At 49.8% G+C, this 24,209-nt stretch overlaps 1 protein-coding gene across 3 annotated transcripts in view; it reads right to left on the bottom strand.

The window, feature by feature from the left end:
- SIL1 (SIL1 nucleotide exchange factor) overlaps positions 1–24,209 on the bottom strand; it is a 93,491-nt gene that overhangs the window by 62,599 nt on the left and 6,683 nt on the right. For all 3 annotated transcript variants that reach the window (XM_056502203.1, XM_056502205.1, XM_056502204.1), the window contains 2 exons: positions 9,249–9,354; positions 6,907–7,042 (listed from right to left, as the gene is read on the bottom strand). In XM_056502203.1, the coding sequence (XP_056358178.1) occupies positions 6,907–7,042; positions 9,249–9,344 (232 nt within the window). In that variant the 5' untranslated portion in view covers positions 9,345–9,354. The remainder of the gene's footprint in view (positions 1–6,906; positions 7,043–9,248; positions 9,355–24,209) is intronic.

Here is a 24,209-nt window from a genome sequence, read left to right on the forward strand (position 1 = left end):
GAAAAAGCAGAACCTGTTGCTTGTGTGACCTATAAATAAATGTATGGAAAACTGAATAACCTAGGAAAGAAAGAGGGAAAAAATAAAAAAAAAAAAAAGCTGGAGCCCCATCTGAGCAAGAGCACAATTTGCAGGCAAGAACTGTGAAGGAGCAAGTGAAATATTCCTCACAGGAGCCATCTGACTGTGCTGACTGCCTGAAAAGCCTCTGACCTTGTCCTTGCCCACCCAGAATCAGCTCTGGGGAAGTTTCAGAAAGTCAGGCCATGGGGGAAACTGCAGGGAGGAAGGGCCTGAGCAAAGCCATGCAAAATACTCCCTAATTATAGAAAAATAAAATGCTGCAAAACTGTGGTTTAGGGATGTACATGATTACAGCAAATGACAACAAATACAGAGAACACAATGTCTGCAAGATATCTTTAGATCAGGGTTAAATTTATGAAATTACAGAATAAAGTTGACAAATTTGGGGGGAAAAAAATAAATTTCTGCAGGAATGCCTGAGCCCCAGAGCTGCCAGCCTCTCCCAGAGCCCGTGGTCAATCACATCCTGCAGCAAACACTGCAATGCCTGCAGAGCTTGTCCCACACAAGATCACACATTGGAAGCCTGAGGGAGTTGCTGTGATTATGTTTGATCAAACCACCAGAACTGTTTCAGGGACCCTGGGACCCAAGTCCCACGTTTTGAAACCATGTTCCCATAATACCCAAGGAAAATGTTGGAGCCTGGTGTGCCTTGCTGCCTTTGGAAGGAGGAGGGATGACAGCCAAACTGGAAATTCAAGATAACCCAGGCTGGAGGCACTGCCAAAACGTTTTAGAGGAGGGAAAACATTTTTCTTCCAAAGCACTGTTACAAGCTTGAAATAAATGTGCAGACTGTTAGATAAAGACAGAGATAAAAATAGGCCTGTTATTAAATACCTCTTCTTTAATGAGGTTCATCCTTCTAAACAGCCACACGAAGGTTATTAGAGTTATTGCAGAAAATACAGCCTGCTTGCACATAAAAACCACAGCAAGGTATTCCTCATCACCCAGCACTCATTTAAGCACCTCTCAGCAGCTCACACACTCACAGCACCCCCAGCTTGGCAGGGAGGAGATAAAAGAAAGGAATGAGAGATGTCTTCTCTGGGAAACAGTCTCTCTGCTTTCAAAGCACTTTCCCCCACCAAACAATGTAAATTTAACCACGGGAATGATTCCCACTGCTGATGTCTACTGCTATTACACCACCAGCAGCCTCAGCATCATTAAAGAGAAGTTTGAAATTATTCTGAAAGCTGCAGCTTAGCCTCCTCCTGTTGCACTAAAACCACTGCTTGACTCTCAGCACCTCATCCCCTGGTTTATGACCACTCCAGATCACCTGGAGTACCCTGCAGGGCTCAGAGTTCCACAAACCACTAGCAGGGGCCATGGCTTGGCTCGTGAAAACACAGCACTGCTCCCTTGTCTTGGCAGTGCCCCACAGCCCAGCCCATGGCTGCGTGTCAGAGAAGCTGCAGAATTTATTCTGGCTGCTCAGAAGCACAGATAGTTTTTGGCAGAAGGAGCATCACTGCAAAAGCCTTTTGATACCAGTTTGTTTAATGAAACCAGTAACATCAAGCCAGAAAGGGACAGGACTGACCTGGCACGCCAAAAACCCACCCCAAACCTGAGCAATCCACATGTAGGGTTTCTTCCACCACACCAGTGCCATTTCCACTTCTGGAAATGACAGAAGAGAAGTTTTACCTGCATTTGGGGGGGCAAAAACTGGCTCCCAATTCATTACAGAAATGCTGAAGCCAAGCTGCAGGGAAGGACACGTGTGCTGTGTCCCCCTGTCCAGAGCTGGCATCCTCCAAACACTCCCTGCTGGAGCAGAGGGCTGGGAACCCCCTCTCCCAGCATCTCCTGAGCCCCAATCCCATCCTTTTCCCAAGGGAAACACCACCACCCTCTTCCCCAGAGCAGGAGCAGGGCATGGAGGATGTGCTTGGAGTGCCTGGCACTGCCCCACACCCAAGGCAGGAGCAGCACTGCAGCTTCAGCCCCAGCACTTCTGCCAAGGATGTGGAATTAGGCACAAGCATCCTGGGATGTGAAGGTGAGAGGCAAGGGACAGCCCTGAGGCAGGAAGCTGAGAGAGGAGCTCTTGAAGGCAGCTGGCAATAAAAAGGACAGGCACAAGATACACTTAGGAGATGAAAAGCCTCCTGTGCAAGAGGTGAGATTGAGAACAGGCAGAGGGAGAGCTACCAGGGACCATAACTCAGCTTCCAAGCACTGAACATTTGCTCTCCAGTCAGCCTGGCCTTTCCCAGCTGCTGGAATCATCCTCCAGCTCTCCTGTCGCTGCTCAGACAAGATTATAACAACTCCAGAGTCAAGATTTCCCCCCTCTGCACATCACTAACAAGTCATTCTATAAAGAAACCCAGAGAAGAAGCATTTCATCTAGTATAGATGAGGTTTTAAAAATTCCATTTGCCTTCCCTCTATATGCAAATCTGTGCTGATCTGATGAGGCTGCTGTTTCCTGGATTAGACACGTCAAACTTTGCAAAAACGAGCAGACCCTGGTGGTTTCACTCTGTATTTCACAGCCCTCCCTTGACTGTGCTGCCATAAATATTTCAGAGACTGCCCACCACTGGCTGAGTTAGGTCCAGGTCAGTGCAAAGCCAATGGTTTGGACAGTGATTAATTCAGCAAAGCAATTAGAAGAGGTGCTGAGCTCAGGACATCCCAGTGAGCAGCAGGACACACAGACCAGGTGTAAGGGACCCTCAGCAGCCACCACAGGTTGTGGGACAGGACTCCTGAGCCCAAGGATCCCTCCTGCCTCCTTCCTCCCCCAGCTTTAAGAACCTTTTCTCAGCTTAAAGCAATGCCGGCTCATCTAGCCAGCAAATGAAACTGGACTGAGCCATTCCCCATCCTCAGTGCTGTTCTCTCCACAGCAAGTCCTCCAAAGCAGCCTTGAAAACACCTCCCCAGTGTGGCTGCCTTGAGATCTGTGCTCCCACAGGTGTAAAACCTTGTTTGAGCAGCAAATGAGACAGGAGAAGACCTGTGACAAGCAGGAGCAGCAAAGATAGCCTGAGGATGCTTGGGAGCTGCAGCCATGGATATTTAAATGCCAAGCAATGTATCACTGGCTCCCTGCTGAACATAAGATGGTTTCATCTTTGCAGAAGCAGCACCAACAGCATGTTCACATCAGCTTCACTCTGGCAGCCTGAGCAGCAGCAGCAGCTATGGCTCCTTGGTTTTTAACTGTGATAGAATCAGGCACTTCAGGAAATTATTCTGGGCAGCACAAACACTGGGGAGTCACTGCAGGTTCAGCTCTGCAAGGCAGAGCTTTAACCACAGCTGAAGGTGCAGCCAAGCTCTCAGCTCTGCCCTGAGACATCCATGCAAACCCCAGAGATCCATGGCAGGCCCAGTGCCAGGCTCTGCTCCATCCCTCCAGTCTGCAGGCAGCTGCTCTGCCCCACTGCAGAGCAATCTGTAAATATTTGGATAGTTTTGGGCAGAGCAGGTTCTCACTTGTCCATCTGGATTGGAAACTGGACTCATTAACTCCCAACTGTCAGCTGGAAAACCTGCCAGAGGGTTTCTGCCACATCAGGGAGCAGCAAAGTGCTGCTGCCACAGGGGTGGGCAGAGCAGAGCCCTGTGCAGCCCCAGCTCTCTACTCATCACTGCTGGGGGTGATTAACACCCTTTTCCTTTCCCAATTAAACCCCTGCCTCTTATATCCTTTTTCTGAATCTTCACAGCAAAGTCTTGCCAGAGGAGCCACTGCTGGCTGGAAAATGTCCCACCCTAATGCAGGGTGGAAAATCTGCTGCTCAGTGATACAACTAGATTGTCAGAGCAGCCCAAATTTCAGTCATCATCAGGAATGCTTAACAAAATATTGGGAAATTTGGTGTTCAAATAACAAAAATAAAAAGAGGTTCACTCACTAAAAGTCACAACCCCCAAAAGACCTGCAGGCTCCTGTAGAGTCCAACCACAGACAGAGGGAAAAGCCCCACAGGTGATGCCAAAAGTCCAAGAGCAGAGGTGCTGGGAGCCTTTCAGAGGCACCTTCCAGCCTGAGCCCTGCACCTGGTGCATTATTTAGTGAGAAAGAAGCAATGCCTAAGCAAGTGTTAAAGGGCTTTGGGAAGTTTCACCAACCTTCCCAGAGCCGTCAGCTCTGGCTGCCTGGCAGAAGAGACAACTGATCTTGCTTCCAGATTACAGGCAGCACAGCTCTTAGGGCAACTGTCTCTCTGTGTTTGCATCCAGCCACCTCCAGCAGCTTGAAGTGTGCTCCAAGTGCAGGGAAGCACTTGATCAAAACCCAGCTCACTCTGCAGACAGCGAGGAACAGGCGCCCAAAGCGTCACAGATACAATAACAATCGAATTTGGGGGGGATCTGACAGGTTACAGGTTGGTGACACTGCTGCAGCCTCGGTGGAAATGTGGATTGATGCAATTAGCAACAGGGAACTAGAAACTCGGCAGAGGAAAACTGGAAATACATCTATAAAAGATGAGCTGCTGCACCATTGTAGAGGAGCGCAAAAGTCCTGTGTGAGCTCAGAACAAGCTGAAACAGGAGTGAGAAGGGGGAAACACAGCTCCAAGCTCCCTCCCAGTGTTCAGAACTGCAGATCCAGATTTTAAATCCAGACATTTGCTTCCCCCAGAGAGGCTGGCCAAGTTTGCCACGGGGATACAGCAGGAGTGGGGTGTCCTGGAGAGATGGGCAGCAGAAGGCAAACTCCTGAGCCAGCCAGCCAGGCTCTGCCCAGCTGCCAGGGAGTAAAACCACATGGAGAGCATGTGAACCAGTGGGTGAGACACTGCCAAGGTGCATGGCTCTACTGCAGGACCAAAAGGAGCATCCTTGTGTAGGGCAGCTCCTGCCCAGCACAGAGCTGGGAAAGCCTCAGGGCCAGGGCTGGGGATGGGCTCACACTGGCACCAGGGTCCCCAGCCTGACACATGCTGAAGGTGAGAGGAAAGAGGGATTTGTCTTTACAAACAAGCTGTGGGTCTGCTGGTAGGTAAGACTAGCACTGAGAGATAAAAGAAACAATAAGATGGATTCCACTGACTGATGAATGGAAAAAGATATTTGCCTTTACAAATTGTAGGCTTGCTGATAAATGAAATTGGATACTGAAAGATGAAAGAAGTAATGGGGAAAACTCATGAATTCTATAAGAATTAAAAATTAAAAGGGAGGGTTATACATTAGAGGGGAATCTTAGGTATCAGGTGTTCTAGGAAGTCTGTGTCTCTCAAGTACCTCAGCCAATGGGGAAAGAGAGAGGGAAATTAGGATAAAAAGGAGGCTGTGTCCTCCAAACATTTGAGAGATCCCAGGGGAATGCCCCATGGCCTCTCCCTTTATTCGAATAAAGCAAAAAGGACTCCTCTGTCTCCTTTTTGGACATAAACCTCTGGTGTTTGTGGATTAATTTTCCTGACAAAGGTGTGAGTGCCAATCCTCACTGAGATTTCACTCCACAGGAACCCCAGGAGACAGAGACCCAGGCTGGCAGCAGGAGACCAAGGCAGGCTCCTCTCTGTGCCACACCCCCAGTTGGGATCTGCAGCAGCCAGAGCATGAGGCAGGACACCATTCAAGTCTTTACAGGAGTAACCAAAATGACTCTCCTCTGTGAATACTGACAAGCTCCCCACTTACCCTTGCATGTGCCCAACATGGAATAACTACAAAAACTAAGTGGAATAAGGCACCTGAGCAGTGGAGAAGATGCTTGTGAACAAACCCTGCAATGAGGTTTCTAATGATTGCAAGTGTGTACATGTTCTGCTCCAACAAAGCTGGTGGGGATCTGCCAGGCTGAATAATGAGCAGGGACACCACATGCCTTCCATACATAATGGTACAGAAATGGAATGTAAGTGTACACTGCAGCTCTGTGCAACGCAGGGGCTTTTGGAGCCATTCATGTTATACAAAGATTTACATTTGGAAAACTCACTCTGCTATATCTGGCAGAAATTTCAAGACAAATGGAACCCATACTTATTCATTCAATGATAATACTGAGCACAGGATAAAGCTCTTAAATTCAGAACACTTTATAAAAATTAATTACTACTTAGTTCACCCTTGTGAGGTGGGAAGGTATTACACCTGCATATACATGAGGACACCAAAGCACAAGTGGGTTAAACAGCTCATTCAGGACCCCAAAGCCAGGCTAATTGCTGAAATATGTATGCACATGTGCATCAGGGTGTGTTTGAATGGGTCTGGCCCTTCCAGAGCCTTCCCAGCACATGGAGGCCAAGCTGCTCTGCTGGGCTCCTCTCACCACAGAGTCCCAGGCACCTCTAATGAAAGACACCAACCCAAAGAAAGAGAAGAGGTTTTTGTGGTTTGCACGGATGGAAATAAAAGCTAGCTTTCAAACAGCTGAGGAACAGAAAAACCATTGTTAAAAAGCTGTGCAGTGCTCCAGTGACAGCTCCTAATCAGCTTCCACTGAGCAGCTCCACACTGGGACACAGCAGACCTGGGAATCCACGTGCCAGCAAATGTTATAAAACCTGGCCCTGGACAAATGAGGAGAGAAGGGGCTGGGGAGGCAGTGACAGACACTGGGGGCTGTCACAAGAGGCTGGCATCTCATTCCTCCTGCCCTGAAAGCCCCAGAGCCACAAGTCCCCTCACTGGATGTTTCCCCACAGCCTCCATCCCTTGCACGGGTCACCGAGCCCTTCTCTGTGAGCGAACACCAGCAAACCAGCAAAAACCAAGTGAACACCACACATTGTCATGGGAACAAACAGCTTGGAGTGGCTGCAAGGCTCTGTCAGTGCTGCCAGGTGGCTTCCAGAGGGATCTAAAATTAGCCAGAGCAGTTACCTGCACGCAGGGTTTGCCACTGATCCGTGGGGTGAAACACTTCCAGGTCCTCGGGATCAGCGTCATCCTCTGTCACCGGCTCCTTCCCACTGGCATCTTTGATGTCGCTCTCTTCTATTTTTGTAAGGGCAAACTCCTTTTGGAGAGAAGAGATTCAGCTCATTAGCAATTGCATCTGGGTAATTTAGTGCTGGCTGAGAATACAAAATTTTTTCCCTCGCCAGCAGATTTTTTTTTTTTTTTTTTTTGACATCCGAGATTCTTTCCACATGGTTAAATTTAGATTTAAAGTATATTAAAGGTTAAACATGCATAACTAGCATGACATTTGTGCTGAACAAAGCAACGCAGCTTATTTCCTATTCCAGAGCAGGCTGCAGGTTTCAAACCAGCTCTCACACAGCCTCACCTGTATTTCAGTCAGAGGCAGGAGCCCTGGCTATTATTAGGGTTGTGTAACATTGTAAGACCCCATTTTACCTTGCCTAAAAATATGTCAAACTTTTAACTTTTTCAGCTGAAATTTTCCACACGAGTGGAATGCCTCAAGGCTTGTTGGTTGGTTTGGGGGTTTTTTTGTTGGGTTTTTTTTTTTCTTTTTTTTTTTTTTTTTTTTTTTTTCTTAAATGCACTTATTTCAGGCTTGGAGAAGATTTCAGCTAAAATAGTTCAGCTATTTCCAAAATAGGACACGGGGAAAAAACACACCGAGTTGCCCACATGATACAAATGTGAGGATCCTCTTCTCCACCCGCTCCCAGTGTTCTCCAAGTCTTTTAAAACAATGATTAGGGATTTATTCACCACCTCCATGGCAAGTGCAGCACGAGGCTGGCAGAGCTGTGGGATAGAGCAGCCAGCACGAGGGGTTTGATGTTCCACCAAGGGAAGAAAAGGAGAGAACAGCAGGGAAAAAAAATAAAAAATATCCTTGCTGTGAGGAAAACCTTGCTGTTCAATGGAAATCCTCCCCAGGGAGCTGGTGGGAGACCCTTAAAACTCTGGAGAGTGCACAGTAATGACCTGAACTGTCACACCAGGCTCTGCCTCCTGGCTCTGGGATGCTCTGCTTCCAACAGGAACAGAGGAACTGGTCCAGGCTCATCATCCCCACAGCTCATGTCTGCTGAAGGGAATATTTTCAGCTTCTGAGATCACCAATTCAGTCACCACTGAAGAATTTGAGATAACCACCCTACAGGGAATGATTAGTCCTAATTGTTGGCAATTAGAATAGAGTTACAGCTCACTTCATGAAGTGTTTGGATATTAATCCTTTGGATATTTTCACAGGGAAAAAAACGTGAGTAAATTCAGAGGTGAACTGGAAATTCTGGGACATGTTCTGCCTTCAGTTCTTCCACTCTTTGGGAAAAAATTCATGCACATTTTCTGTCAGAATTTGGATGCTCTGCATATAAATATCTATTTCCAGACTAGAAGAGTCTTTCTGAGCAGCAGAAAATGTCAACCTGAGCAAAACAGGCACAGTAGCAATGACAGTGTGGATGTGGCACTTGGGGACATGGGCTGGTGGTGGCCCTGGCAGGGCTGGGGTAAAGGTTGTACTCAGTGATCATAAAGGTCTCTCCCAGCATAAAAAATTCCACAATTTCACGATTGTGGTGGCACACAAAGATGGCTGAAAAACCTACAGAATGGTTTTATTTCAGCTGTGGAAAAGGACTGCAATTTCAGAAAATGCACAAGAAACCAGATCTTAACTCCTTCTTTTGCTGAGTGCATCAGGGGCTTGGAATTGTTCGAATTGTAACAAATGGTTAAAGCTCAGGAACAATCACAGCCATAAAAGCCCAGGTTCTGCAGATGAAAATCAATGTTAACATTTTCCCAGCCAAGACTCAACAGGACTAAAGAGGAGTGAGTGGAGCAGTTATTACTTAGCTGATTTCCAGGGCTCTGTGATTATCCAAGAGGGAGTTAGTGATACAGGCTATTGTAAATTTACCACCAGGCCTCCCAGTGCTGGGTCTGTTCAAACATATAATGGAGACAGCTGATGTTTACCAGCTCTGCTCAGGAAAAGAGCTGGGGTTTAAATGCTCAGTAAGGATAAAAGGATGTGACTTGGTTCATTTAAGTGTTGCTGTCACTGCCTGGCCACAATTGCTTTGCAATGCCCCATTTTCATTAACATTTCTAGCACCACACAAGTGATTCTTCATTCACACAAAAATCAGCAGAATCCTTTTTGGTTTATTTTCATCACTCAAGCAGGAATAAGAGGTTTCCTAAAGGACAATGGGCATTTCCTTGAAGGCAAAAAGCATGCATGTTTTTAATAAATTTATGTTTATTAAGCAGGATCAGCCAAAACTTACGGGCGCTCTGTGGCTCAGGCTGGAGCAGGAGAAGAGCAGGGAACCCAGCAGCACCAGCAGGCTGACCCTGGCTGTGGTGGAGAGGAGCCCAGGCATTGCCACCAGCCTGAAAAGCAAAACAAAACAAACCCAACAGTACTTTTTTATCCATTTTCACAGGTTTCAGGACTCTTTACACAACACTTTGCCACTCTGCAGCATGGGCTCAGGGGTGTGACACGGCAGGCAGCACAACACCTCGAGGTGTGACACGGGGCTGGTGGGGGACAGCCAGGCTCACTGCTAATGGGCTTTGTGACAGGTAATGCCAAGCACCTGATTCTGACCCCACAGGGGATAATATCTCTCCTGGAAAATATGAGGAGAGCTGCAAGACTTGTTTAAAATCACCGTGTCAGTGCCATGGATGACAACTAGAGGGGAAAATAAGAAGCAGTGCAATCCTGTGAAGGCTTTTTCTGCCTGTGCCTCGTTCTGAACCTTAATTCAAATTAAACAAAACTACCAGCTGTCCAAGGATCAGGGGTTTACCTAATCCATATGTAGGTTTTTCTTGAGGAAAACAACATTTTGCAGAGGTCAGCAAGGTCTCCTTGGTGGTTCCTACAGCACAAGGCTTTCCCTGCTGCTCAGAGGAAAGCTGTGGGGCCAGGAGCTGGGAGCAGAGCCATGGCACAGAGCCACCCTGAGCTGCTGGACTAAAGAGGGGTCACACAAAGGGTTTGGCTGCCGTGGGTGTGTGACCAGGCACACGTGTGCCCCCAGTGCCACACGAGGTTTGGGATCCACCTACAGCCCCCAGCTCACTGCTGGGCTCGGAGAGCAGAGCCTGCCAGCACACAGGCTGCACAAGTGTTTCCTTTGATTGGCTCTAAATTTACTCTGCTGCTAAATTAAACTAAATGAGGTCTTTTGAAAGAAGATGGGACTGATTAGTTCCGTTCAAACACTCCTTCATTACTCATCCCTCCATCAAGTCTGCTCCTACTCCTATCCAGGTTTTGAAGAATTTTCTCCCCTACACACAGTCCGAAATATCTTGCTTTGCTGTCCATCAGAGAGCAGAGCTTTCCCTCCTTGAAGCAACCACTTTGTGTGCCACAAAACAGAAATCTGCTCACAGCAGCTCCTGCCACCACGGAGCCTCTGTCCCCAGAAGCCTTCAGGGACATGGAGAGAAACCTCTCCTCCTTCCACCCTTTCACTGGTGCCTTGTCTCTCCATTCCATTTTGTTATTCCTTCCTCTCCCTGCTTGGTTTTTGCCAGAAAAAGAAAAAGCAACCCACCACATCCCCCTGGGCAGGATGGACAGGAGAGGGACAGAGCAGGGAGCAGAGGTAACAGCACATCTGATCTGCATCTTCCAAAAAACTCCTGAGCCAGGGCCTTCCTGAACAGCAGCCTCTACCTCTGTGCCACCTCCACCACATTAATGGATTTTTTCCATTAATTGGTTTTGGAACAGATCTGGGATTCTGCCACCCACAGCATCCCTGAGCAGTGAGTTCCCCTGCTCAACTCACACAGTGCAGGAAAGCATCAGCTCCCCTTTCCTCCAGTGTCTCCTTGTTTCTAAAGGGTCAAAGAACCACCGCAAGGACCCACAGGTCCTTATTAAACCACAGCTGGAGTAGAAGAAAAGCTCCCTATTTTTAAAAGCCAACCTGTGGCCAGAGCCTCCATCTCTCTCCTGGGACATGGCCCAGAAAAACCAGGCTACAACCAACACCCAGAGCACAGTGCACAGCTCAAACTCCCTCTGCTCTGAGATCTTCATCTTCATGTCCTTCTAGACAGTGCCACAGTCATGACCTCAGTGCAGAGTGACCACAACACACAGTTCCCTCTCATCTCAGAACAAACTGCTGCTTTCTACACAGGGAACAGGTTTTCAGGTTTGGTTGAGTGGTTTTTTTTCAGTTATAAAACAAGCAGCAAAACTGGAATAATGAAAAATAGATGTATTCCTCAAACTTTATCTGCAAGCCTGGAAATAAAAAGAAAAGAAAAAAAAAAAGAAAAAGAAATTCAACAAAGCAGTGGCTGAAAGCAAACGCACACTCCCAATAAAAATAGAGCTCACGTGTAAGAGGAGGCTGGTAGCAAATGACAGCACAGCCTCTTTCAAGCCTCCAGCCTCCTGCCTGCCTGGCAGATGACATCTGCACAACAATTAGCACTTTTCCTCGGTCCCAGGTAGGCAGGAGGAGCCAACCTGTGCAGCACGGGGCTCTGGAGCTCCTGGAGAGCACAGAATGACATCTCACAGCACGCAGAGGGCAGCGGAGGAGTTCCACACGGAATTTCTGGACACAGTGGATTTTCAGAAATAAAACCTTGCAGCCTACAAAGCAGAAAGGGTGCTCGTGGTGACCCCACCTGCACAGGGAATTTTGCTTGGATTTGAGGGCATCTTTGGGGGCAGCACCCACATACAGCAGCAAAACTCTGGATTGGGAATGCCATAAATTCCCCTTGCGCACAGAGGATGGGCTGATTTTTCCCTTAATAATATTTTTTTTGTCAAACAAAACAAGATACTAGGGAAAGAGCAAAGGGTCAGGCTCTGAGAAGTGCCCAGTGCTGGCAGTAACCCTCCTGTCAGAGAAGGAGATGTTGCTGGCTGGGAGGTTCTGCTCCACAGCTCCCGAAATCCCCGCTGGAAACAGCAGCCGGAGTTGTGCTCCCCATTAGCAGGGACATTTCCAGTGATGGCAGAGCTGAGCACCAGGGAGCTGCACAGTCACAGGTGACAGCTCAGAGAGAGCAGCACATTTCATTAATGCCTCCTGCTGCTGGCAGGGCTCTGTGCTTTCATGTCCCGGCACCGAGCCCACGCTGCCTGTCCTGTGCCACTCCAGCACATCCTCTGAGCCTCATCTGAATTCTGAGCTGCTGCTCCAGGACAGCACACAGACAGCCCAGGGCTCCTCAGCCCAGCACCAGCCTCTGGCTTTGCAGCCAGCTGGAAACAGAATGACTGAATCATTGAGGTTGGAAGAGAGTCCAAGCTGTGCCTGATCCCCACCCTGTCCCCAGCCCAGAGCTCTCAGTGCCACCTCCAGCAATTCCTTGGGCACCTCCAGGATGGGCACTGCAACCCTCCCTGGGCAGTTCCAATCCCTGAGCTCCCTTTCCATGGGGAAATTCCTGCTGCTGCCCACCCTGACCCTCTTGTGAGCCATTTCCTCTTGTCGTGTCCCCTGTTCCCTGGGAGCAGAGCTGACTCCTGGCTCCATCCTCCTGGAGAAGTCCCCCCTGAGCCTCCTTTTCTCCAGGCTGAGCCTTCTGCCAGCTGCTCCTCACAGCACCGACTCTCCAGCCCCTTCCCAGCTCCTTCCCTGGACATGCTCCAGCCTCTCCATGATCTCCTTGCCATGAGAGCTCAGAACTGGACACAGGATTGGAGGTCCCTCAGCAGTGCCAGCACAAGGGACAATCACTGTCCTGGTCCTGCTGCTACTGCAGTGCTGATACAAAAATACCAATTATCTCTAAGAATAAACAATAAGAATAAGCTTGTTTTCATCTAGCCATGACCTGAGGGAGCAGGATCAGCATTGCACCTTGCTGAACTGTCTTTAATTCAAAAGATGAATTAATTCAGGCCAGGTTTCCATGCAGCCACCCCTCACTGAGATGGCAATGGGAGCACCAGCAGCACAGTGTGAGGGCAGGGCAGGGATGGGAACCCTCCAGGAGCACAGCCCAGACACCTGCAGCTGAACCATGGCACAAACCATGGCAGAGCTCCCTGGCTGAGGGCAGGGCAGGGATGGAAACCCTTGAGGCACCTCCAGCTGAACCATGGCACAAACCATGGCATCACTCACAGCCTCTGTGGCTGAAGGGGAAGTTTCCTGGGAAACAGCAGCTCAGGGAGTGATCTCCAGCCAGCTGTGCACAGGGCTGAGGGATTGGAGAGGCTCTCAGGACCATCACAGCAAGCTGAGACACCCTTTTACACACAATGTCCTTCTGCTGCTGGCATCCAGCATGACAGGCTGAGTGATGGGCAGTGCCACTGAGAAAGAGAAGGAAATTTAGCTGGCCTGACCTGCAACGTCCCTGCTCTGAGCAGGTCTGTGAGGAGCACTCCTGTTTGCTGGTGTGCTGCAGACACCTTGGGAGACCCTGCCAGCTGTCCCTGCTCCATGGCTTACAGCTGCACCTACAGGAGAAAGGAGATTTGGAACTGAAATCCAGCCTTGTCTAGGAAAAACAGCTAGTGGGCAAAGAGAGGCTTATTGGGAGGCCACAGATCAATGTCCTTCCCCAGTCCCTAGCTGGGTCTGCTCAGTCCTGTGCTTTCAGGCAGGAAAACCTGCACACCCCATCACCTGAGGTCAATACCTGGGATGGTCTCAGCAGCTCTGCTCCTCCAGGTGATGCTTTAAGTTTTAGCTCCTATTTTCCAGATTCTGTACTGCTTTAGTGTGTAACTCGGAATTAGAATATAACTTTGAACTTCATAAAGTGTTAGCAAGCTCTCCTCCCAGCTCAGTCACACAGAACAATCCTTTTCCAGCCCCAGAACCAAGGACATGCTGCAGCTTCAGCCCCAAAAAGTGCAAAAAACAGCAAATTGAGGAGAGCAATCTGTGAGGATGGGACTGCAGAACCTGGAGCTGGAATTGGACAAGGAACCCCAATGTGGAAATGGACCAAACTCATAAAAGTGTGAAAACTCATGACCTGGGGTCCATCTTGGGTCCATCCCGAGTGTAACCACAGCCAGGTCTTGCACTGCCTGAGGTGAATCCTTTGAAGGGCTTTCAATAAATCCCTTTTTTATTCCTTTAACTCTGCCCAGCCTCTGTTCCAGAGAGCCTCTCAAGGCATCATTTTCCTGTCCTCAGGAAAGCACCCCCATGGGTTATCCCCAGCCCCACACAGGAGCCCACTACAGTGAGAGCCCCAAGCCCTGCCAGAGGGTCCCACCTGGGCACCAAGCCCCAGCCAGGTAAGGCAGCCCAGGGAGTTTTTGTTGTTTGCAAGCACCCTCCCACCTCCAGGGTGTCAATGGAGAGGGTGCAGCTGCCATACAGACCATTCCATTCATGTCTCTTATGAAATGGCTTTTTAAAAAACATTTATTCTTCTTGCTTGCTCCTCACCATTTACTCCTACTAGAACTCTGCTCTGGCGTGTTAAAAACACTCCCACCCAAAGGGAAAAGTTGTGGGCACACCTTTTTGCTGCCCACAGAGAGCCCACACAGCGAGGAAGGCAGGCTTTGAGGTGTGCAGGAATAAACTGGGCTGGCTGCAGGAACTGCAGGAATAAACAGGGCAGCAGCTCCAAACTGGAAGCAGCCCACGGGAGGGATTTGTGACAGGGCACAGGGTGGAGGGACAGGATAACCACAGCACAAACACGTGTTTACAGAGCTTGGAATCCACCAAACACCCATGCAACCTTTGTAACTGCTGCTAACAAATAATAACAATAAATATTAATAACCCCTGCAGGCTACCTGTGCAGCCATCAGCTCACATCAGCCCCTGGAGCAGCAGCTTGGCCATGACACCACCCAGGTGCCAGGAGCAGGACAGGGATGATCCAGCAGTAGCAGAGAGCCCAGCAGTGCCAGGGCACAGCTCCTGGCACCAGCAGTTTCAGCAGCACTGCCACAGCTCCCCCAAGAGCAGAGGAGTTGTGTCCATCACTTGCACAAAGCCAGAATCTCCTCCTCTACCCAGCCACAGCAGCCCTGACCCTGCTCTTGTACTGAGAATCGTTTAGTCTATCATTTAAATTGACTTAATTAATTCCTTCAGCAGGCTGCATTCCCACAAAACGCTGCTCTCCAGAGGGCAGGAGCACAGCTTTGTGCCTGGGTGGTTGGAAGGCTGAGCAGGGCTGCCCCCACCTTCCCCAGCCCTCGTTAGCAGCCCTGGCACAGGGGCCACGCTCATTAGTGCTGCTGGCACAAGGGGCTCCAGCAGGGCTCAGCACGGCCCAGTTCCACCAGTGCCTCCCCAGCATCCCTCACACCCTCCATGAGACAGTCCAGGGTGGGGGATCTTCTCTGCCAGCTCAGTGTGCAGAAGCAGAGTGTGCCTCAGAGATCAGAGGCTGAATTTATCATTTATTATTTATAAGCAGCGCATCTATCTGAATTTCTGGCAGCTGCTCTCAAAGGGCTCTGCTCTGCCTGCACACCACATGACATTCCTGCTCCTCAGAGCTCTGGGGTTGGCAGGGATCTCTGAGCCCACTCCAGAGTGCTGGTGCTGATTTGAACCAATTTAGGGCTTTAGGAGCTGCCTGGAGATGAGAGATGTGCAGGGACCCCCAGGACAAACACCTTTGTGAAAGCTGTCACAGTGCCTGACCTGAAACTGCTTTCCCCTTCCTCCTCACCTCCCCACCACCCCAAACCCCAGCCAAAAACACCTCTCATCCTGCCCATACCTATTCCCTTCTCCCACTCCTGGCTGCCATTTCCCATGCACAGCACATACAATAAGTGATGTTTTCTGCCCCCACTCCGATCTGTCCTTTCCAGCAGTTCCTATTTGCAAGGTGACACCTTGCCTCACTATCCCAGCAGTCTGCCAGCATTCCGTGTGTTTTATCCCCTCTGCTTTCCCAAGCTTGGAGAATCTAACAGGCAAGAAAGCACAGGCTGCACTAACAAGGTCCCAGAGAACCCTGATGTCCCAGTGCAGCTGGGCCCAGGGAGTGCCAAAGATTTAACTGGCTTACTCCCAGCCTCTCTAGAAACAGCTTTTTGTATTTTCCAAGTTCCTGCTGTTCACCCGTGGCACTCACAGGGAATAACAACCTCCTTCCCCTGTCAGATGCTGGCTTCCCTGTAAAGAAACTCAATTAAGAGGTTAAGAAACCATGCAAAATTCCTGCTCAGTGTTATAGCAATCCAGCAGTGATGGATCCAGCACACGAGTCCCACAGCAGCACTCACACCACTCTGCCTGCCCAGTACAACCATCCCTCCCTGTGGCTGCATCTCCCAGGCAGGACCCTCCCTGCCAGCCCCAGCTCAGCCTGGAGGTTTCCCATGGGGATATTCAAGCCAAGGAACCCCCTGAACTCCCTGCAGAGCACTTGGCACAGAGCTGCCCTAACAGCAGCTCTGAGTCCCTGTGACAAGCCGGGGACAGGGAGCAGCAGGGAGCAGGATGGCACACGGGCAGCAAAGGTGGGGCTCTGATGTGGCCAAGAATAACAGGGCATAACAGCTGATGGATTGATTGCATGGGATGCCTGGGTGGAAGTCCAGCCCTGGCTCAGCTCCCATACACTTCCAGTTTTGTGGCAAGCTCCCAGTTGAAAAGGCAGAGGCCACTGGGATGCACCTTGTGGGTCAAACCAAGTGAGGAGCTGTCAGACTGGCACCAAATCCTGGAATAAAGCCCTAGCAAGCCAATCTCAAAGCATCCCCTGAAGGGGAATAAGGAGCTTTCTGGGGATGAACACAACCTGCTGCCACACAGGTTCCCTCAGGACCAGTTCTGGCTTTGTCCCCCAGTCCCTGCATCAATCCAGACACATCAATGGGGCTCAGCTGCTCCACTCCCAACACAGATACCACAGTTACAACCAAGGCTGCTCCCACTGAGGTCAGCAGCAACATCTTCCTGTGCTTGGATGAAAGGCTTGATGCAAGTTTGCTTTTTTTTTTACCTCCCTGCACTGGTCCTTTCACAGTGGTTGCAGAGGATGACTTTGTTAAGCAATTAAATAAGCCCTGGAACAGGAATGAGCACAAAGGGAGAGCTGAGAGACTGCCAGTCCCATCATCCAGAAGTGACTCTTGGGTGGTTGCCATTCCTCTATCCAGGCATTTCCCACCAAGACTGAAAAGCAACTCTTGCTCCCCAAGTATCAAAGCTTCCCTAGGACAAAGCCAAAGCAGAACAGCCAGCCGCTGCAGGCAACATTCCTTCAGCAGGGCTTTTCCTAAGGAAATTTAAATTAGAATCAGCCCCAAGGGCTGCAAATGAAAAAAAAAAGTGAAAGAGAACATAATTCCTTCCCTCTCCTGTTCTTCATCTGCCACCCCTGCTTTGGGGAATGGTTTGTTGCCTTTTAGAGCTATTTTAGATGTTACTTGCAGCAATGTATGGAGAAAACAGTTGAAATGTGATGGTGCAGCATTCTTTTTAATTAAACAATCCCTCAGGCACAACAGAATGGCTCCAGTCAAGCCCAGGGCACTGCAGGTCTGTCTCCTCGGGGGGAGGTGCTGGCCCCACTCCTCCAGCAGAGCAGAAGGTCTCCCAGGCCCCTCTGCAGGTCTGTTATCAGATGGCCCAGATCTTCTGCAGGCTTTGTGTCCTTCCTGCTGCCATCCTGGCTTTTTCCTCCTCAGCCTCTGCTAAGCAGAGCTTTGATGCCCCAAGCCACTCCTGGATCAGGGGTCTTCTTTCCTTCTGCTGCCCAAACAAGAAGGACATGGAGCTGGAGCTCCCCAGCTTCAGAGGGGAGGCTTTGATGTGGCATTGAGAGCCTGGATCTGAGATCCCTCTGGTCTCTTCAAACAGCAGCAGAGCCACAGCTTGTGATCCGTGCAAAAGAGTGTTTTCCTTGGGGAATGGAAGCCACGCCAGCACTCATCTCCACCTTGTCATGGCAGAACAAACTGAGCAGTGCTTCAAAGAGCTCCTCAGCCTTAAATCCTGATAAAATGCTGGCTGAGTGGAGGACCTGTCTGTGAACGTCTCGTGAATCCCAGCAGAGGCTGTGAAACAGCTTTCTGTGAATGCCTGCAGCACCACAGGGCCCCTCTCACTCTGCTGCCCCATGGGCATCTGAACTGCTGGGTTATGGACACAGAAGTGGAGGGAGGAAAGCTGCCAGCCCACAGGTCCCTCCATGACCAGGCTCCCTGCTCCTCAGAGCTGTGGGTTCACTCAGGAGCAGTACTTTAGCTCCAAAACCTGTGCTGAGGAAGGACAAGAACAGAGATGTGACCAGGAGTGAGTGGCTTTCCTCCAGTGTTCCCTTCCAAGGGAGAATCACTGTTTGTAACCTCAGTACCTTCAGTCAATGCACTGTTTCTCTTCTGGAGCTCAGACCAACAGCAGGAGATCCAGACACTCAAATGGAAAACCCTTCTGAAAGAGCCATTTCATGGACTGGCATGTCTCAATAGCTGAGCAGCACTGATCCACAGAGGGTTCTTCCTTTGACAGTCCTGGCTGTCACTGCACCTGCTGGCTCTGCAAACAGCCAAGCACACAGGGACTTTCACTCTCCAGGTCTTGGTGTTTGCTGTAAGGTGATTGGCAAAGCCAAGAGCTCGAAATCTGCTGTCAGAGTGAGCAGCAGGCTGTTCCCACACACAGCTCGGATCCAAGCTGTACCTGCAGCACCTTCCCCTCTGCACGGAGACACCAGAACATCCTGAGCAGCTGCCTGAGCACCCTGGCAGTGCCACAGCAGGTGGGGACGTGGCACATCCACCACAGCTCTGCCAGACCATGTCTGTGAGTGCCTGAGCTTCTGCCAGGATGGCCACAGAGCTCAGCTGTCCCCTCCTACACACAGATTTGATCCCCAGCCATTCTCCATCCATCAGCTGCCAGCTAAATGAAGCTGCTCTGTGAATCCAGGCTGTTCCAGTGACTTCCAGTGACCACACACGTCACATGTCAAGACAAGTTTTGGCAGCGACCCCAGCAAGGGAGTGAGAAATCTCCACACACCCAGAGGCAGGCAGGGGCAGCTCCTCACATGTCAAAGGGAGCAGCAGTGGGAACAGGCTGCATATGTTTTCTGAGGCAAGGACCCTGTCATTTATGGAACAAACGGTACATTTATTGTGCTATTCAGGAAGAAATAATAATTACACTGGCCTCCAGTCTCCAGCTCTTTTAAGTCTCTACTTAAAGAAAGAGCAAAAAAAAGACCAAAGCAAACAAGGCTTCCACAAACCCTCTGAACTGGCTTTTAGCTGCTGGACAAAAGCGTGGCAGCAGGAACTGCTCTGCATTGTCTCCTTCCTGTTTCATAACAGCCCTGCAGGCACAGCACAGCAGGAGCAAAGCCCTGCTCGGGTGCTGCAGCTGCCCTGACCTCCCCACTGTGCTCCAGGTGTGCTCCAGGTGTGCTCCAGGTGTGCTCCAGGTGTGCCTGCCTGCCCTGGCACGTGCTTGTTCACCCCAGGCCAAGGAGCAGGGAGCCAGCCCAGGCACCTGTCATGCCATGATGATTTTTTGCCTTTTCTTTTATGTATCTTTTATGTATTCTCAGTGCACTTAACATGCAGGCTTGTAATTGCTTAAGTCTGATAATTTAGCATAAACCTGGCATTCTGTTAGGCCAGAAAACCAAACATCCTAAAGGCCTTGCAGCTGGAAAGCCCTACACTGTCCTGAGAAACCAAGGTCTTCTAAAATACATCCTGCAAACTAGAATTAAAATTAAGCCCATCTAGAAATACTTTGAAATAGGGAGATATCAAAGAGATATTCACTCAAGCCTGTCATTGAGGTATCTTTGTTAAATATGCTAATTTGCAAGGTCTGTCAATTGTTTATGTGATTTACCATGTGTGTGCATTTTGGGGCGTTTCACCTTGGTGAAGTGTTGCACCATAAAGATCCTTATTAAATACCCAGAAAAAACCCTTTATCCCCTAATGTGTCTGGCTCTTAATTTTAAAACCAAGGAAAAGGCATCACTTGGGCACCCTGGCAGCAACACCCACAGCTCCAGGGTGATCTCCCAGGAACACCCCCCAGCACACATCATTTTCTGTCTCATCAGGCACTCAGCCCTGCTTTGGTGGAGATTTACAGAGAGGTTTTTTTCTCTTGGAAGCAATAATAGATGGACAGCAGGAAAGGGAAAAAATTAATGAACAAGTAATCATTCCCAAAGTTGCAAATAGGAGCGATTCCTCACTCTGAGACAACCCTGGAAAACAAGATTAAAATGCTTAGGGGACATATTCTGAAAACTGCAGGTAATAGAACAGATAAAATGTATTTACACTATCTCACAGGGGACATGTACTTTTTATTCTGCTGAGGAATGTAATATTCTGCTCCTCATTGCAGAGCTAAAAGGGTGTCCTAAAAAAGGAACTTAACAAAGCGTTTTTAATGGCAGCTGGGGCTGGTTCCAGAACACAGGCTCTCCTCTGCTCACAGAACCACAACCAGCACCTGCAGACACACCCAGCACACAAACATCATTAATAATCCAGCAAACAGCACCATTATCACCAGCAGAAGGGAGGCTGGCGTGGCAGGGGGGCCAAAGCCACGCTCCCTGTGCTGATGTCTGCCAAGAGGAGGAGGAGGAGGCACACCCTCCTGCCTTCCTCCCCATGCCAGCCCGCAGAGCCACGGCTGCCAGCAAACAGCCTGTGCCTCCAGTAGCCGCCAGCAGAAACAATTTGTCATGTGTCAGATCAAATCAACTCTTCTGAGGCCACGGTGCTCCCTGAAGCAGACAGCTGCCAAACTCCAGAGCAGGAATCCAAGGAAAGCGAGTGGCCCCCAGTGCTGGTGGAGCACAGCACACTCCTTGTGGGGAGACATCAGCACCTCCAGCCAGGCAGCCACCAGCAGCTCCTGCTAGCAGCAAGGATTTGGTGTTTAAATTATCACTCCATGGAGTCCAGAACCTGCACACTCCTCATGCTGTGGCACAGCACATCACTGATGCCAGGGAGGCCTGAGGAAGGCTGGTATCTGTCAAGTGTCTGGAACGGCTGCAACGGATTATCACTTGTCTGAGCAAGTGCTTCTTCCCTCCCAGCCAGCACATGCTCTCCTGCTACAAGAACTCCCTCAAACTGAGCTACAGATTACTAATTTTTCCTTTTAAATAGTCATAGAGGCTTTTTTTTTTTTTTTTTTTTTGTTCACTCCCAAGCACCACTGCAGTTTCCATGCATTGGGTTTGTGCCCTTGAGGCCCCTTGCAGGTCCCGTTTGCTGCACAGTCCTGCAAGAACCACTGAAACACAGGGCCTGGACATGTCCTTTTCTGTGATCCTGCTGGGCACAACAAACCCCTAAAATTGCTGTGGGCACTCCTGCAAGAATCAACCATGCCAGCAGTACTGTGAGGATCCCAAATCTCAGCTGCTCCTGCAAAGACCAGGCTCAAGCACTCCCTGGTCTGCACAGAGGGCACATCCCTCAGCCCAGGGCCCAGCTGCTGGCTCCAGATGATCCAGATGTGGGCTCCATCTCCACCTGAGCCCTGCCATAGCCAGGAAAACCACTCCTTCTACAGATGATGAATAATGGCCCCGTAAAAGTGAGTGTGCCAGAGGCCTGAGGTTCCTGGCTGGACAGAGATTAGTTCATGGCAAAGAGAAAGGCAGGAGGTGCAAAGGAAGCATAGGAGAAGCTGTAGGTGTTGCTTCAAGTCACCACAAAGCAACCTCCTGCCCCAAACCCCAGCAACAGAACCTCAGCACTGCCTATCAACAAAAAGAACTGAACAAATGGGAAATCTGGCAGCCTAAAGCAGGCAACAAGGAAGAACAAGGAATCAGGCACAGAGCACTCTCCTGGCATTAGCAGGGCCAGTACAAACCTCAGCTGTGTGGGGGTTTTTCCAGTTTATTTAAGGAGTCAGGCACCACTCATCTGGTGCCTGATGACAAGCTATATTTAGACCCCTTTTTTCTGTACCAGGACTCCTCTCCAGCCATGGGGACTGGCTCCTGGACCATCTATTGTTCCAGGAGCCTCTCACCCAGCTCAGAACACAAGACTCAGCCAGCCCAGGCACCAGGAGAGCTGTGAAGGACTCCCAGCACTGCTCCAGCAAGGAGCTAGCCCAGGCTGTGCCTGGAACATGGGGAGTGTTACACCCAGGAGGAGGGTACAGACTCCAGTCTGTCATGTACAGAGATGCTTTCCAGGCACTTACAGCTGCACAGACATCAGCAGCCAGGCTCCCACAGAATCCAGCCTTTGCATGCTCCAGTTTCCAGCCAGCAGCTCTCTGGACTGTGATCCAGCCCAGCTCAGTGGTGGAAAGCAGAGCCAGCTCCAGGCACAGCCCTTGCCCCAGCCTTTGAAGGCAGGTTAAGCAGGCAAGGCTTTAGGCATCAACCCAGGGCATGGCTTGAACTCACATCTCTGAATGGAGACTCTTCCTCTGAAAAATTCATGGTTTTTTCAGCTCTCTGCCTTTGAGAGAATCGAAGTGCAGTGGGAGTCACACTCACATCGGGTTCCTCAGCAAACTGGTTCTGTTCCTGAACAGTGGTAAATTCTCCAGACACCTGGAGGAAACCAAAACCTGCCTCAGCCAGCCCATCTCAGCCTGCTCCTCAAATCTGAACAAAGGAGCCCATTCACAGCAGCACTGACAAATTCCTTTACCCAGGAACAGGTGTCCAAGTGCCATGCTGTGAGTATGAGGATGGTTCCCAGATGCCTCCTGCTGACGTGGAACACTTCTCCACACACTCTGTACTTGATTACCCCACGCTTGCTGGGAGAAAAGGAACAAAATGCACTCCAGAGCCACTTGCTGATTCCTGATTGGAGTACAAGCAGGGCAGAAACACCATTTTTCCCTCCCTTTCCAAGGCTGGCACGTGCCATGTCCAGTTGCCAGAGACAGACACCTCACACCCAGCCCTTCGGTTCTGCCACCCTCAGGAGGGCCCATCTGGGGGAGCCATCACACACTGGGTACCAACACAGCATTCAAAACTACATCCAGAACTTGCTGAAGCACTTGGATCACCCACGGCTCCTGCTGGAAGTTTTCCACAGTGTAACAGTTTATTCTGTGGGCAGGAAGAGAGCAAGAAAATTAATTAAGGCAAAGTAAGAAGCAAATACTCCTCCTGAAGTGAGTTAACTACACTAAAGCAGAGTTGTGAGCAGGCCAAGTCCATTTTAAGGGCTATACATTTTCTCTTCCACAGTCTTGAAAAGGAAAATGAAGAGACTTTGTTCTGTATGCATATTGTCCACCATTTGTTATTGTCTGTCTATTGATGCTTACTTGAAAAACAAAATTTAATTAAACCCCACAGTACTGCATCGCCTGCCTTTGAAATATGCCTGCATTAGTGGATCATTACAGTAAATGAAATACAGCTTCATATCGGATTTTTCAAATAACGGCCTAAAACTGTTACAAATTAAATAATACTCCTGCAGAGGGAAATTAAGAGACAGTGTTTTTAGCAAGGGCAAAGAGATGTTTACAGATGAAGTCTGGAATGAGACATGGAGGCAATGAGGCAGAGAGGTGCCTCAGGGCTCCTCCAGACCTGGTTGGGAGGGTTCTGGTAGAAATTAGACAAGGAAAGAGTGTGCCATGGCCAGGCACATGGAAAGGGCTGTGTCCCCAGTGTCCCAAGAATGTCAGCATGACCATACAGGGATTTGGGGTGTGCTGGCACAACCTAGAGACAGGTGTTTGTGCATGGGGCTCACTGCAGCCTTTGCACGTCCTTTGCAAACCTGGCCAAAGCAGCAGCAGCCATGGAAGTGAAGCCTCATAACCACTGGAAGCACTGAAAGCCTGGACACCCAGTGGCCAAGGAAAGGGATGCAGGAAGGTGCTGTTGTGGCAGGATGAGAAATAGGAAAAAGGAGAAAAGCAACAGGAGCTTTGTTATCTCAGGGTAAGTAAAAGCACAAGTGGGTCAGTGAGTCAGAGCTGGGCACAGCAGCAATGCCTGATGTGGAGCACAGCAAAGTGAGTGAATATTGCATGAGCCTCACAGCTCTGGCTCCAAGAGATCTTCTCCTTAATAGCACCTGGGCTGATGCCAAGTGCTCTTTGACGATTTATTTACTCCAAGAAATCATTTTCCCTAAATAGGAGGAGCCCGTTAGCGCATCCTCCTTCACGTGAGCCTGGAGAAGGCTGAACCTGCAGCTCCTGGGGCCTCATCTCCATGGTGATGCACCAGCACACACACACTGACTCCTGCAAGAAGGCAAACCTCCCAAAGGAGAGACTGAACCTCCCAAAGGGAAAGGCAGAACCTCCTCAAAG

Source organism: Oenanthe melanoleuca, chromosome 13 (genome assembly GCF_029582105.1).
Source record: "Oenanthe melanoleuca isolate GR-GAL-2019-014 chromosome 13, OMel1.0, whole genome shotgun sequence".
Classification (NCBI taxonomy): Eukaryota; Metazoa; Chordata; class Aves; order Passeriformes; family Muscicapidae; genus Oenanthe; species Oenanthe melanoleuca.